This window comes from Phasianus colchicus, chromosome 14 (genome assembly GCF_987193195.1).
Source record: "Phasianus colchicus chromosome 14, bPhaCol1.hap1.1, whole genome shotgun sequence".
Lineage (NCBI taxonomy): Eukaryota > Metazoa > Chordata > Aves > Galliformes > Phasianidae > Phasianus > Phasianus colchicus.
Window position 1 is genome coordinate 19716629 of NC_143449.1, and position 14838 is coordinate 19731466.

General features: G+C 58.9%; 1 protein-coding gene across 6 annotated transcripts in view; it reads right to left on the bottom strand.

Moving 5' to 3' along the window:
• The window catches only part of STARD8 (StAR related lipid transfer domain containing 8), a 42171-nt gene extending 27969 nt beyond the window's left edge, over nt 1-14202 (bottom strand). The window contains exons 1-3 of one of the 6 annotated variants that reach the window (XM_090150536.1): nt 14048-14202; nt 13366-13685; nt 10923-10956 (exon numbers count right to left, since the gene is read on the bottom strand). In XM_090150536.1, coding sequence (XP_090006662.1) covers nt 10923-10956; nt 13366-13410 — 79 coding nt within the window. In that variant the 5' untranslated portion in view covers nt 13411-13685; nt 14048-14202. Of the gene's footprint in view, nt 1-2668; nt 2832-7306; nt 7851-7883; nt 7999-8023; nt 8082-10922; nt 10957-13365; nt 13686-14047 lie in introns of those variants that run through there. The other 5 variants (XM_090150542.1, XM_090150541.1, XM_090150535.1 and 2 more) reach the window with 5 other exon arrangements.
• Nucleotides 14203-14838: the final 636 nt, after the last annotated feature.

A 14838-nucleotide genomic window follows, 5' to 3' on the forward strand; every position in this document is an offset into this window, starting at 1 on the left:
AGCAGAGCCCCACACACTGCGGTCACACACCGCCACTTCCCAGATACGGGCAGGAAATCCCCGCGTGGCCGGGCGGTGCTGAGCTCTGCGGCCAGCCATTAGCAGGGGCACAGCCAGCCAGAGCCAGCCTGCAGCCGCCTGTCCCTGTGGGTCAGCACCTCCAGGCTCCCTGTGCTGAGCGCAGCGGCCACACAATCGCACCTTCAGAGCAGCATCACCTCCAACCCCCCACTTGGCTGCTGGACCCAACACAAAGACATCCCCTGGGCAGCTCGGCTGCTGCATCCCTCACCGAGATGGGGGGATGCAAGGCTCCGAGGGAGGGAGGACCTCGCGCTGCTGTTTGCTCCCCAGGCAGCCGTTAACGTTTGTCAGCCCATTAGTGGCACTGGTGACGAGTGCCCTTGTCTGATAAGGATCCCTGCGGGGTCTCACAAACAGCCCCACGTGGCACAGGCAGACAATCATTAACCAGGACGGGTAGTGCCTGGCAACAGAAGTGGGGAAGAAGAGCACACAGAGACAGGTGCAAAAGGAAGCCAGCAGTGCAGTGAGGGCAGTGAGGGATGCAGGAGCACATGGCTCAGGAGTGCACCCAGCATCACCCTGCTGCCCTCCCCAGGTCGGTCTGGGCCCTGATGCAGCCCGGAGCAGCTGAGGGGGCCAGAAGAGGTAGGAGAGCCCTGATCCTGCAGGGAAGTGAGTGTGGGGCTCAAAGAGTGTGGCACAGGCAGCTCTGTGCTGCCTGCACACGGTGTGGGAGCCCCAGGACAGGCAGCAGCAGGAAGAGAGCACATCTAAAGCATTTCCTGCTGGAAATAGGAAAAGGAGCCTGGTTCTTTACACTTCTGTGCCCAGCCCCGACAGCCAGGCAGAGTCAGTGCTGTTGCTGGAGGTGACTTTCAGAAAGGCTCTCGTACAGGAGGATTATTGCAGGAGGTTACTGCAGCTCAATCATTAACCAAGCAGCAGACCCCTGGCTCTGCTGGAATGCGGCTGTGCCTGCAGTGCTGTCCGGAGCGCAGAGCTGAGCAGCTCCGTCCCCACTGCCAGCTTGACGTGGAGCCACATAAAGGCACTGCCAGCAGCCTCCCTGTGCCGCCCCCTTCCCAAAGGCCCAGAGCTGCCTTCAGCTGCTTCTCCTTCAGAGTCCCTTCACCACTCCCATCAGACAAGAGGAGGAGACACTTCAGGCTGAATTTTGCATTCACCTTTCTGCAACTTCTGTGCAATTGCTACTACTGCTGCGGGACCTGCACACACAGAGTGGCACGGGAGGTTCTGGAAAGCATCTCATTGCACTGCATCACATCTCATCTCAACACACTGCATCTCAGCCTTGGCCAAAACAGCATTTTGCACACAGAACAGCCACCTCCACTGTCAGTCCTGGGTTCTCGCACTCCATTTTGCCAGACGTGATGGGCAGAGGGACAGAGCAATGTATCCCTCCCCAGGGGATGGATACAGACCCCACGTCACCCAGAAGCCCCCAGCCAAGCACAGCCCCTGCAGGCCCCCCCGGCAACTCCCAGCAACTACAGCAGGAGTACTTCCAGCCCCGCAGCCTCACCACACACTGCCTGCGTTTGGAGGATTCCACTCCCACATCCATGTGAACGCAAGAGCCCTTCCCAAACCACACACACGGCTACGGCCCCCTGCTGATGGGCAAACCGCCTCGCGCCCTTCAAGCAACAAACGGCATAAAGAAGGAGACTCAGTTCTCCCTGGTGGTGCCTCACCTTGTTCCACAGAAAGCACCACTCGGGCAAAGGGCAGCCTATTTTTCCCTGCTTGACTTTAATTGACTTGGAGAACTTTCAAATCTTTTTTAAATTTGCACAAAACCCAAAGGGAAGCACTGCAGTGCCCTCAGCCACCACATTTTGCCCTGTTAGGAAAGCACACCGCTGGCAGCCTGTCCTGTGCCCACACTCAGCAGCAGACATTTGAGGCAGTGCAGAGCAGGAATGCTTAACAGAGGCACGACGGCACTTATTCAGTTGGTCTTTTATTAGAAAAGTATTTCTCAAAGGACATGTGAGCATATAAAGGAATGCCCACACCTCCTCAGAAGCTGCGTTTCACATCTGAGATCAGATGTTTTGTCACATATGGGAGTTGCCAATGAGCTTTTGGTAGAAGGATCTGATCTACGTTTTCCCTCAGATGAGCAGAGGAGGGCAGGGGCTGAGCCGGGCCACCGCTCCCCGCACAGCTCACGGGAGAGGGGCAGACCCACGCACAAACCCGCATTGCAGAGCTGCTCCAGAAGCGTTTCAGAACCGCTTTCAGTTAGAAGGCAAACAGAAAAAAAAGCACAATCATTGATAAGAGTTCACGTATGCGCGCGTAAAAGAACGCGAGCTGCTGCCAACACCACCCCAGCGTGCGCTCTGACACATCTAACCGTATCGGGATCTGCACAAGAAAGGGCTTCTGCCCCGAGCACCAGGGAGCACAAAGCACAAAACCAAACACGGGAGGGCTGATGTTTGAGTTAGCCGCAAACAAACAGCCGGCAGCTGGCAGCGCTGGGACAAACCGCCGCCGGTCCGCCACACCGCCAGCTCGGCTCCGAGCTGAGCCATCTCCGGCCCCGCACCGCGCTGCGGGACGGCCCCGCCGGCACAAACCCGAGGGAGCCGCGTGGATCCGGATTTACCTTCGGGCTCTGCTGAGCCTCCGTCGGAGCCGCGCTCCCTGCGGGCAGAAGCGCCGAGCGGACGGACGGGGGCGGCGGGTGCAGCCCGGCCCCGCGGTCTGACGTGTGCCGGAGCTGCGGCCCGGCGCTGCAGGCGGCCGGGGGCCGAGGGCCGGGGTCCAGGTGTCCGTTGCGGAGCCGCAGCCCCCTCGGCCCCTCCCGGCCGCCGGGCCAATAGCGGCTCGGCACGGCACGGCACGGCCCCCCCGCCCCGCCCGCTGCTCTCCTTGGGGCCGCGCCCCGCAGCGCCGGGCTCGGGTCACCGCGTTGGGTCCCCCGCGGGCTGGGCGCTGAGACGGGCCGAGGGCTGTCTGAAGGGAGGCTGGAGAGTAACGCGGGGATACGAAATAAAAAGCTGTATTTACTGCATATCGCCCGAGGGAGAGATTTGTTTGTGGCAAATGGAAGGAGGAAGGGTGGGAGGACGGGAAGCGGCAGGCTGAGAGGAGCAGAGCTCAGATAGGTACGAGGAGAACACGGACACTGAGCGCCAGGGCTGATGGACGGGAGGGACAGGAGGGACGGGGATTTGGTTCCGGGAAGGGGGCAGGGGCAGCCCGGGGGCAGGGGTGGAAGTTGGCAGCGCGGTGGCACGGCCGGGTAAGGGGCGGGTGGGCTCGGAGTTCCGTGGGTCAGAGCCGGGCAGCGGCGCCTGGGCGGCCCCGGGGGAACGGTGACGGTCAGTGGAAAAAACAGCTCGGCTCCGAGGAGGATTTCAAGCATTTTCCACTCATTTCCCCGTGCAAACCGAGAAGGGGGGGAGGGAGCGAGGCGGGAACTCTCCCAGAGACACCGAGTCCCGAGCGACGGGGACGACACTCGACACAGAGCCGCTCACACCGGGGCAGCCGCCGGCCGCGACCCGGGCGATCGCTGGGAGGAGCGGAAGATGCGCGCCGCACCCCCGGAGCGGAGCGATGAATGGGCCGCATTCACAGCCGGCGGTATTTATAGATCCCAGCGCACGGCCGAGGGCCGCCGGCACAACGAACCCACTGTGCGCGGGCACGCGGTGCGCTCACACCCGGCAAAGGGTCCGCGCTGCGCCCGTGCGAGGGGGGGGGGGCGCCGGGTAACAGCGAGCGGGATGTGGGACAGGGACAGCCGGAGCGGTCCTTGGGCAAACTGGGAAGGATCCGAAGGCGTCCAACGAGGCCCTTTTAGGCTGATCCCGCACTCGGCCCTGAGCAGCAGCACGAGCAGCCCAAAGCACAGAGCTGCCATAAGGCATGGCCGGGTAACAGCTGCTGCTGCCCACGCTGCAGCCCGGCTCCTGCTGTCTCCTCAAAATCCCCCCCTCTGGGCTGGGGGCAGTGGGACAACTGGCCTCACCGTGAGCCAGTGCCACAGCTACAGATTAATCCACGTTTTGAAAGGTGGATCACACTGAGAGACAACCTAGAGCAGATCAACTATTGTCATCCTGAGGGATGAAAATAGTTATATATATATAACTATTTTATAGTTATATATATATATATATATATAGTTATATATAGTTATAGTTATATATATATGTACACTATACTATTCCACAGTACCTGAGCATGTCTCAGGCCTGCAAACCTTGCCAGGAATCAGACCAGCAAGCAAAAAAGCAACGCATGGGTATGGTGCTGGCAAGCAGCAATTTAAAATAAGCACTGAAAAGCCCCAAACTGGGATATCCCTTGGAACAGGAAAATGACACTCCTATGGCATGGTGAACTGCACCCCTCCTGGCACTGTGCAGCACGGCCCTACTGGGTGGGAAGGCAGAACAACAAATGAATTCAGAGGGAGAGAGGGGGGAAAAAAGCAGTGAGTCCATGGGAAATGCATCCTCACTCCCTCTGACCACCCACCATGAGAAGAACACTGCGCGTCCACAACAAACACATCCTGAGCAGCCCTGTGCTGCCATTGTCCACCCCTCTTTTTTCAACAACCAAAGTAAACAGTGCAGAGAAAAAACATTCAAATTCTCCTTCAGGTGTATCAATAAGAGCTGACCACAGAAACGGGCAGAGCAGGAGTGGGTGCCCTGGGGTAAACTCACAAGCATACACTTGAGGGATTTTCTCTCTCTGATGTTTCATTCATGTTTCATAATTTTCCATTGCCACAGACGGGAGGACAGGAGAGCCCTGTGACATTGCCACATGAACCAGCTCTGTCCAAACTGAGAGTCTGTGCTGAGCACAGCTGCATTGCCGTGCCTGCAGCAGCCCCATTTGTTTCTGTCTGACTCCAGAACAGTTGTTCACTTCTCTTACATCGCTGCTACAGGAGCTGACACTGCACCGCTGCCCTGCAGCCCCCAGAGCTCCATCTGCACCCAGCACAGCCCTGCACAACAGAAGTGTCCCCAGACACAGCACAGTCACCCAAGGCCCCATGCTGGGACTGGTGCCAGCATATAGCAGATGTGTTTGCTCCCCTGGAGAACAGACAGATGGGACAGGTGGCCACCAGCACAGGTCTCCCAGTGTTACTGTTCAGAGAGGTGGCAGCACGATGGGGCACCAGGCCCTGCATGGTGCTGGGGGACAAATCACTGCTCATGGAGATGGAGTCGGCATCGCACAGCGGGCAGAGCTTCACCAGAGCCAAATTCCCCAGCTTGCAGGGGAGGAGGGCGAGAGGGAGCAAAAGAGGAACTCAGAGACATGTGCACAACAGCATCATTCATAGGAGCTGATTCCGCGTAACAAGGGTCCTGTGTCTGGCCCGGAGCTCAAGGCAATTAAAACAGCAGCCACAGATCTCAGAGAAACAGCAGGAATTTATCTGAGGAATCCGGATTATGTGGCCACTGCTGAACCGGAGCAGAGAGCCTTCAGCTCCCACGAGATAAACAAGCTGGTCAGCAAGGAGCACCCGGCTCCGGCACCCACCCACCCACTGAGCCGCCTCCCAGGAAGCAGAGCAGCCACAGGAGCTGCCCCTGGCTGTGCAGAGATGGGATCACCAAGAGGGGGTTGGGGGGGGTCCTCTCACCCCACACACCGCCAGCTCTGCCCTCGCAGCCACGTGCAGAAGTAGCAGAGGTGGGCGCAGGGCTTTGTGAGCAGGTGGTCACCACAGATGCTCCCTGCACCACGTTTGTTCCATGGGAGGATGCTGACGGGGAAGAAAGCCGAGAACGGTTTATTGTTCCAGAGGTAATGCTGGTGGGTTGCAGAGCTCAGGAAGTGGTTTTCATTCTGGCCCGGTCTCAGGATGCACACACGGGGCTTACCACAATAAGTGAAAACAGACACAATGCTGATTAATCTATGAAAGCCCTCCTGGCTCCAGGCACAGCTGCAGCCCGGGGCAATTTCCTGGGCTGCCAGTCCCAGAGCAACCTTCAGGACAGCAGCACCAGCACAGCAGCCTGCACTGGGTGCCCACATGTGACCGGGGTGCCACCGTCCTTGGCAGGCACACAGTGTTCTCACCAAGCATTAACAAACTCTCCTCCAATATGTTCATGACAGCTTAACTCCTAGGAAAACTCCATTTCCTTCCTCACCTGTGACAATCAAAGCCATCACTGCAGAATAACTCATATCCACACGGTGTGGACCCAAAGAGACCAGCAGCAAAAGCAATTGGTGTCCATTGTAGGTTGGCAGATACGAGATCCAGTTCTGCACACCAGGGCCAGGAGAAAAACTACAGCGGTTCCCCTTTCATGTAGCTCAGAACAAACTGCTTTCAAGATTACTATCCACGGGCTGTCATCACCATCATCTTTAAAACCACTTTTAGCAGAGAAGTTTGAAGTGAAAACACATTGAGCAGTTTTAACAGTCTTAATAAAAAGGTCAATGAAAGTATCATTATGACATTATCAAATACAAAATAATCCCCATTTCTATGAAAAGTACGGTGGGATCTTTCTTTAGAGGGAGGGTTTTTTTTAAGCCGGTTTTTAAACGGAGAATGTTCCAAGCTCTGAGCATCCCGTTATGGAGCCGTAATGCCCACGGGGGGAGGAACCGCCCCCCGGGTCCCACTGCAGGATGCTCCCATCCGGGATGCTGGCCCAGCTCAGCCGCTCAGGAAGGAGCCGCGGGCACAGAGAAGCAGCAGATTTGCTTCCCACAGGACGTCGCGCGTGCAAACACCGCTACGATCATTGCAAACACCCTCAGCCTCACCAGCACTGCGGGCGGCAGCACAACGTGCAGCACAGCTGCCCCGCGGACACCGGGCTGAGTGCCCGAATGGGCACAATTACGCACCGGGAGGGGGGCGGCCCGCAGCCCCTCGGCGCATCTTCATGCCGCGCTCTGCCTCCCCCTCCTCACCCCTCCCGCGGCCCCGCCCAGCACACAGCGGCCGCTACGGCCACCAGCGATCCGCTGCCCCTCCGGGCGCTGAGCCGCCCCGGGAGCCCCAACCGAGAGCCCGCAGCGCCCAGAGCCGCCCGGTCCCCGCTGCAGCACCGCGCACGGCCTCCTTCCGTTATCGGCAGGGAAGGAAGGAAGGAAGGAAGGGGCTCACAGACGGAGCCGTGGGGTTCTCCGCTCCACCCCGAGGCTCCCGCGGACGCGGCAGCGCCGGAGCTTCTCCCGAGGCGGCCCCATCCGCGCTCCCCCCCGCGGCACAGCGGCCCCGTCCCGCACTCACCTGCCCGCCCGCGCCTCCCGCAGCCGCACGGCAGCCGCAGCCCCACGGAGCGCCCGGAGCCCGAGCGCGGCGACTGCGCCCCGGCCCCGTCCCGGCTGCCGCCCATGGGCCGCGCTCGGCGGAACGCCGCTCCTCCACGCCGGGGATGCCCGCGGCCGGGCGGGGCGCGACGACGCAGCCGCCCCCGCAGCCCCTCCGGGCGGTTCGGGGCCCCTCGTCCTGCCCGCAGGAGATCCGCCGGCAGCGCGCTGCTCGCACGTTCGCACCGAACCTCGCCGGCGGCGCTGCAGGGAAAGCCCTCGGCCCTCCCCGCCCCCCCGCAGCCTCCCGTTCCTGCGGCGGCGTTTCCTGCCCCGCTCCGCTCCTGCCGGGAGTGGGCACCGACCCGGGGCTGGGGGCGTCCCGGGAACAGGGAGCATCCCGCTGCCTCCGCGCCTCCTCCCCAGGGGATGGGCGGCGCTCGCTGGGGCACCGAGAACATCGCATCGGGGTTCAGATCCTCGTCAATGGGAGGAGAAGGAGTTAACCCGACAGGACCGGCCTGCGAACACCTCGCGCCTTTCCTTTTCCATCTGACCTGTTACGCTTTGAAAAGAACCGCACCAACGCTGCAGAGCAGCCGCGCAGGTCTCCGTGTGCGCCGCGCAGTGCCTCCCCCCGACAGCGCAGCTCCCTCCAGCAGTGCTAATGGACTCCTTCAGACACTGCAACCATTACCTTTCTTTGCGTTTGGAATGCAGCTCACACGTAAAAGCTCCTTCCAAAGAAAAAGCCCCACGCAGCCAAACCTTCCTTCCAGCTTTCTATGTTCTCATTTTAATTTTTGGGAAGTAGCTGCGTTCAAAACTTCCCTCTCGACCCCTTTGGTCTCAGAGGACACAGAAAGAAACGGCCCTTCCTTGCCTGCAGCTTCCTTCCAGCCTGTCCCAATGGCTGCTCGCTGCCACAGGAATTGCTCCTCAGCACGCCAGGCACAGCCGTGCAGCCAGCAGCCCCCCAGCACGGAGCCAACCCTCTCTATAGCAGCAGCTTTTCCCTCGGTCCTTCAGAGAAAAGCACCCGATCCCTGATAGGATCCTGCTGCTCAGAGGGGGAATCTGCATTCTGTTAGCTACAGGAAACAGAAAACTTCCAGACCTTGAAAGGAGAGCCCCAGAAAGGCCGGGGGAGGCAATGGGGGATGGGGGGCAGCTTCCTGCAGCAGCCGCTGGATTTCAGTTACAGAACACTTTATGGGCAGGAGGAGAACAGGGACCAGGAACGGCTCTGCTTCACGGTGCCTCTCTGACAAATACTTTCCTCAGGATCATATATTGGAAAAAGGCAGCTGTGGCCAAATTGCTTTTGATTTTCTTTTAAAGTCCTTTTTTCCTCATGTTATATTTCCACGTTGTTCCTCAGCAGCAGCTCCCTGCACACAGCTCAGCCCCTGCCTGCAGCCTGGGATGGCAGCGGTTCGCTCAGCACCATTTGCATTTCTGCTCTAAGAGCAAAACAGTGACAGGAGAGCAAACAGAAAGGGCCGTGCATTGCTGCAGGTTGTGACAATGCCACAGCCTTTCACCTGCCCATATCACTGCCAGACAGGCACTGCTAAGGAACCAAACTCTCATGGGGCCACTGGTGCCAGAGGAACTCAGGGGAGCAGGCAGTGCATGAGCAGCACTGAAATGGGCCACCACAGCAGTGCAGATGGCATCCACCAGTGAGCATCCCAGTGCCAGGGAACAAGAGGGACACGAGCAAACCGTGGCTGTGTCCAGAAGCCCCATCACAAAAACCTGACCCGCCTCCAGGGGAAATTAAAGCAATATGGAGAAATACACATCAGAGAGCTCAGCTGTGCAAAAATAACCTCCAGGTTCACAAGGAGGCCGGAGAGGAAGTGCTGGAGATTGTCTCGAGCCAGAGCTCTGCATTGAACATCTGATGGAAGCAGCACAAACTGCAGTTTGACTCACACTGCCCTGGCAGGGGAGCTCTCAGGGTGCACACTGCCATTTAGGAAGTGTCCCTCCTCTTCTTAGAGGCACTGGGATGGGTCACAGAGGATCTTGTCCTGCACACGGCAGAGACCTGGTGAGGGGTGGATGGGAGTGGAGGCTGCAGCAAGTGGAGAAGAGCAGAGGAGCAGGTGAGCAGTCCCAGTGCAGCCCCAAGTCTGACCCACGGGCAGGGGAGAGAAGGAGAAACAAAGCCTCTCTTCCATCACATGGCACCCGAAAACAACAGTAATCACATTCAGTTCACTTTTCTACTTCCTACCACTTCAATCACTGCTGCACTGCCGCATTTTCCACCAGGCAGTGACTTCCCAGTGCCTCACGAGCTCCCAAAACAGGCTGGGCAGGCAATGCTGCCCTGTGCTCTGCATGTGTGGGTGAGCAGCCATGACCTCGTACTCAGAGCAGTGATCTGCCCGAACTGTTCAGAGCTGGTTCATGTACAGCAAGGTTGGGGGGAGGAAGAATAGCTCAGCTGTGACAACACATCAACAAGAGCTAAAATTAGCAGGTTATTCCTGGAGATCCAGATGCTGTGCAAATTCATCCTTACTATTTCACATAGGGGCAAAAGTTCAGCAGTATCCCTCATTTCTCTTCCGTATGATTTCAAGATGCCCATTAGAAGAAGCGCACTTCTCTGTGAAATATTTCAGCATCACCACTGCCTGATACAGTTTTTATGACATTTGAGGATGCTGCCCGCTCACTCCTCACCTCCCAGCAACCAGACTGAGGTCACTGCTTGCTGACATTTGCAGAGCATGCTCCAAAACCCACTTTTGGAGTGGTCTGCTGCTGCTACCGATAGGATTTTACATGGAGGATGGAATTCTGGCGTGCACGGGTTATGTGCAAGCCTTTCCTTTCTGCTTCGTGCAGAACAATACGTGGGAAGTGTAGCTAATGTCGGAAAGGAAGCCGGGAGCGAAGAAGCCAACGAGGAGCTGGGTGCGGGGTCGGTCCGCCGGGCGGGTGCCGGCGCGGCTCCCATCGCGTACATGGATGGGTAAGCACGGAACAGCCCCAGCCCTCCTCGCAGAGCGCTGCCAGAATGTGGGATGGGCTCCTCCGGGCACCACCTCAAAGAGACCGAAAGCCATCGGTGGAGGCAGCGGGGTCCCCTGAGAGCGCACGCCGGCTGCTTCCTTAAGAGACCTCCATTTGCAGAGCGCTCCTGGGTACGGATGGCAGCTGCAGCCGCCCGCCCCACAGCCGAGCCCGGCAGCGGGAGGTAACGGAGCACGGCGCAGCCCCGACCCTGCCGCGCTGCGCCCTGCAGCGCTCCGCACATCGCGCCGCGTTGGATGGGCACCGCGTTGGATGGGCACCGCGTTGGATGGGCACCGCGTTGGATGGGCACCGCGTTGGATGGGCACCGCGTTGGATGGGCACCGCGTTGGATGGGCACCGCGTTGGATGGGCACCGCGCTCCGCTGCTGAGCCGGCCCGGCCCGGTGCTGCCCCACGCTGGCGGCCTCTGTCGCTCTAAAAATCAACCGCTGCGGGGAAACGCAGGAGCCGGCAGCGCGCCCGGGTCCCTTTTCTTCTCACAGCCCTGCCCAAACCACAGAGAGAAAGCTGGTGCCCAGAAGAACGTTGTCTCAGCTTACCTGCATCTTTTTTGTCTTCTAGCCGCGTGAAGCACTGCAAAAAGAAAGAAGAAAGGACGCTCATCATTTTGTTATCTTCTTCATTTTCACATTTGTGGATTCCTACGATTTGTGCTCCTCGTGCAGCTGGGCTCAGCCCCCACATGCCGTGGTCTCAGGGTCACGGGCAGCAGCACAGGGTGGGGCCCCCAGGAGGTGATGTGGGGCTCCGTGTCTGACTTGTGCTACAGAAGGCAACGAACGCACACGAGCTCCAAGCATTGCAGCCATGAGCAGGAGGTGAGCGCAGGGCTCACTGCGAGCACAGCACAGCCTTGGCCATGGACATGCAAAGGCAGCAGCAGCCCTGGCACGGGTATGTAATGAGATGGGGCCATGGGCTCAGCCTCTTTCACACACATTGTAGGATTTGGGTGAAAAGCATCACCACAGTGAGCGCAGAACAAGTGCTTCTCTGAGACAAATCCCAGAAGAATGCCTCAGCCACGTGGGCAGAAGCTGCAGCAATCTGCTATTCTAAGGGCTTCCTCCAGGAGCAGAACAGTGGGAAGGGGCTCTGGTCCCGAGCACTGCTATCCCCTGGGATGCTCTATTGGAGGCACAAGGGACAGCTGGAGCAGAGGGAGAGATCCCAGGACATTCAGACCTGCCTGGGGTGGATGATTGCAGGGTTTGGGTGGTGTGGGGTCACCAGAATGTCTCTCCTTTGCTCACAGCGATGCCCAGGGAAGCAGTGAGAGTAACAGAGTGGTGTCACAGTTGGAAGGAAAGGAGGGCAGGGGACAAAGGCCCTGTCCTCAGGAGACTCCATCATGCCCTCCCATTCCCTCCATGCCGCCCTCAGCACCTTCTGCTCCCCAGCAAACCTTCCACGTAGCTGAGCTCCACCTCACTTAACCCTAAGGTTTTAATCCCACTGACAGCCCTGCACCTTTCTGCCTCTTCCAGAAATCCTTCTGCTCTCAATAGCAGGTAGCTGAGCACAGGCACAGGGAGGGAAAAAGGAAAGAATAAAAAGAGAAGGCTGAAACAGAGCCCTCAGCCTGCAAGAGGCCATCAGCGATGTTCTTACCACAATGGGAACAAGGAGAGGCCACATCCTCCATCACATCCTCCCAGCTCTGCTGAGCCCAGCACTGCAGGGCAGCACCGCTCTGCTTAACCCTATTTTGGCAGCTTTCCTCTCTCCCCATGGCCAGGAGACAGAAGGGAACCCCATCCCCATCCCCCAGAGCTCATCCACATGGGGCAGAGCACAGCTCTCCAGCACAGAGAGCCTCGTCTGCCTGTGTGCCTCTGCCTGATGCCCATGGTGGGGGTGAAGAAAGGGCATGGGGAGATGAGCAGCTGGGGCTGGGCAGTGAGGACAGGCCCTGTGCAGGGCCCTGCAGGCAGCACCCACCAGCAGTGGGAGCGCAGTTCTGCTGCTCTCAGCCCCCAGGACAGAGCCCTCACTGCTGAGCTCACGGGGATGCAGAGGGTTAAGGGCGCTGCTAAGCTCTCTGGAGACAGCAGGGACAAGATAGCTAGTAAAGCTATTAATGAATTTCACAAATGTCATTTTTAGACTCAACAGACTCAACTATTTTGAGCTTTGCATTGGGAGCCCCAGGGAAGAGCACATTCCACAGGCGCTCAGCACGCAGACCCACGCCTGACAGCCCCGTGTGCAGCGCTGACTGCAGAGCAACTGCAGCACTTCGTGCAGGCTGATGCTCCCCAAACCCACCCCACCAACACCTTCAAAAGTGCCCAGCAATGCAATGACCCCAACACAACAGGGGTCTTTGAGAGGTGCACGCCAAACCCAAATGGAAAATACCCGATGCCAAGAAAAGAACTGCTACAGAAAATTAAAAACCCCATGGCCTGCGGTCTGCACTGCTCCTCCAACTCTGCAGCCACCTCTGCTGGGTGGTTCGGCTGGGGCTGAACCAGAGTTGGTGCTCAGTTTGACCCGGGGCCCCAGGTGTCATTGCTGCAGCACGGCCATTCACAGCACGGGGCTGGGGAAGGTCTCCAGCCGTGAGTGCTCAGGTAGTGAGAAGGGAGAGATTTGGGCTGTTATCAGAAATAACCGGGAAGCAGCTGCCTTCCGAAAGCACGGCAATGCCTGCCCAAGACAGCAGCAGCACCACTTGTTGCTGCCAGTGATTTGCAAAGGACGTGTGGGGAAAGCAGCACCTCTCCCAGGCCCTCTGCTGCCACGTCCTGCCCGGAGCAGAGCCGTGACGGCGGCAGTCATCCCAGCCCCAGCAGAACGCAAATACGCACACTCATACACACACTCACACACACGCACACCGCGCCCATCAGCTCAGCACCTTCCCGCACGCACGGACACGGTGCCCCCGCAGCGCACACCGAGCACCGCGTGACCCCAGCCCTGCAGAAAAGAATCCAGCGGGGCGTGAGGACGCGCTTTAAACACGCGGCTCCTTACCTTGGCTCTCCTGAAGCACGCCCAGAAGAAATCCAGCAGCGGCATGGTGGGCAGGGGCACGGCGCGGGCACTACATGTTGGGGCTGCGCCCGGCTCAGCGCACCCATGGGCGCTGCAGGCAGCGCTGGGCAGCGGCGGCGGAGGCAGGGCCGGCAGAGCCCAGCCCGCGGGGCGGGACGCGGATTCAAAGGCTGCACCGTTACGCAGTTGGTCGGGAACGGGCTTGGATTGCAGTTGGAATTCCCTGAAGATTGCGCGTTTTAAAAAGCGGCAGGCTTTCCTTCCTGCCTCCTCAGCGCTGCGTTCCCATTCCCAGGCAGCTGGAAAGAGCGAAGGAAAAGAGAGACCCGCAGGGCAAAGGGAACAGGAGCTCAGTGTCAAAGGCGCACGGAGGGCGCTGGAAACCCAAGCCCAGATGGTTTGCATTTCCCTCCGGCCCCACTCCAGCTCAGCAGCGGTCGCAGAGCCCGGCGCTGCCAGCACTGCTCGGAGCTGCGGCCCCAGGTGCCCCCAGACCCACACAGCCCTGCGCAGTGACCCCCATACAGAGAAAGGGTCACCAATCCCGGCCCAGCATTTACTGTGCCTCTATTCACAGCTCCTTATCTTCCCCCCGCAAACACTTCTGCAGACATAGCGTTTGTTTGCAAGAAAGCCCATAATAAAAGGAAGTGCCACAAACCTCCGTGCAGGCGGTGGGTGTCAGATATGCAGCCCCCGGGCTGGAATTAGGCTGCTTCTAAGCACTTCAGAAACAAAACACCAAATAGCGATTTACGACAGCGTTTCAGAACAAGCAGTGACAGCAGGGCCAGGACACGCAGCCGCTTTCTGTACGTCGGGAGCTCTGCACGGCCCCGGCAGCCCCACGTGCCGGTGGGGGTCCGCCCCCCCAGCGCTGTTTATAGCAGACCCAGCAGGTGCTGCGGGCAGCTGAGCTCCTGCCATGTGTCAGCCGGGGCCGGCGGGGTGCCTGTGGGCTGCTGGTGGGGGGCACATGGCTGGGCGCTGTGACCCCCAGGCTGCCCTGGCCCCAGTGCACACGTCCACTCCTTCCTCGCCCCGTGCTGAGCACAAAGCCAGTTGGTGGAAGGAGGGTTCCTGGTGAACTCCCTGGGCTCCACTCTGTTTGGTTTCTGCTCTTTTGTCATTTTGTCAATCTGACCCTCAAAAAAAAAAAAAAAAAAAAAGAAAGAAAAGTAAAATGTTCTGTGGCAGCCACACAGCTGGGGTGACCCACCAGAACTGTTCCATCAGGGCTGTGCACAGCCACACCTCACCTCGCACCGCGCTCTGCTGCTGGGAAGTCCTTTCCCCACTTCCTCCATACAAAAAAAGCAGCACAAGCAGAATGCTGTCTGCCTCCTTCCCGGGGCCTGGCAGACAAACCGCAGGGGCTGCTGCATACTTGTGCAGCTCCTTTTGATCCAGTCATCCCCAAAACATCCAAGCAATGTTCAGTCTGGGACCCTT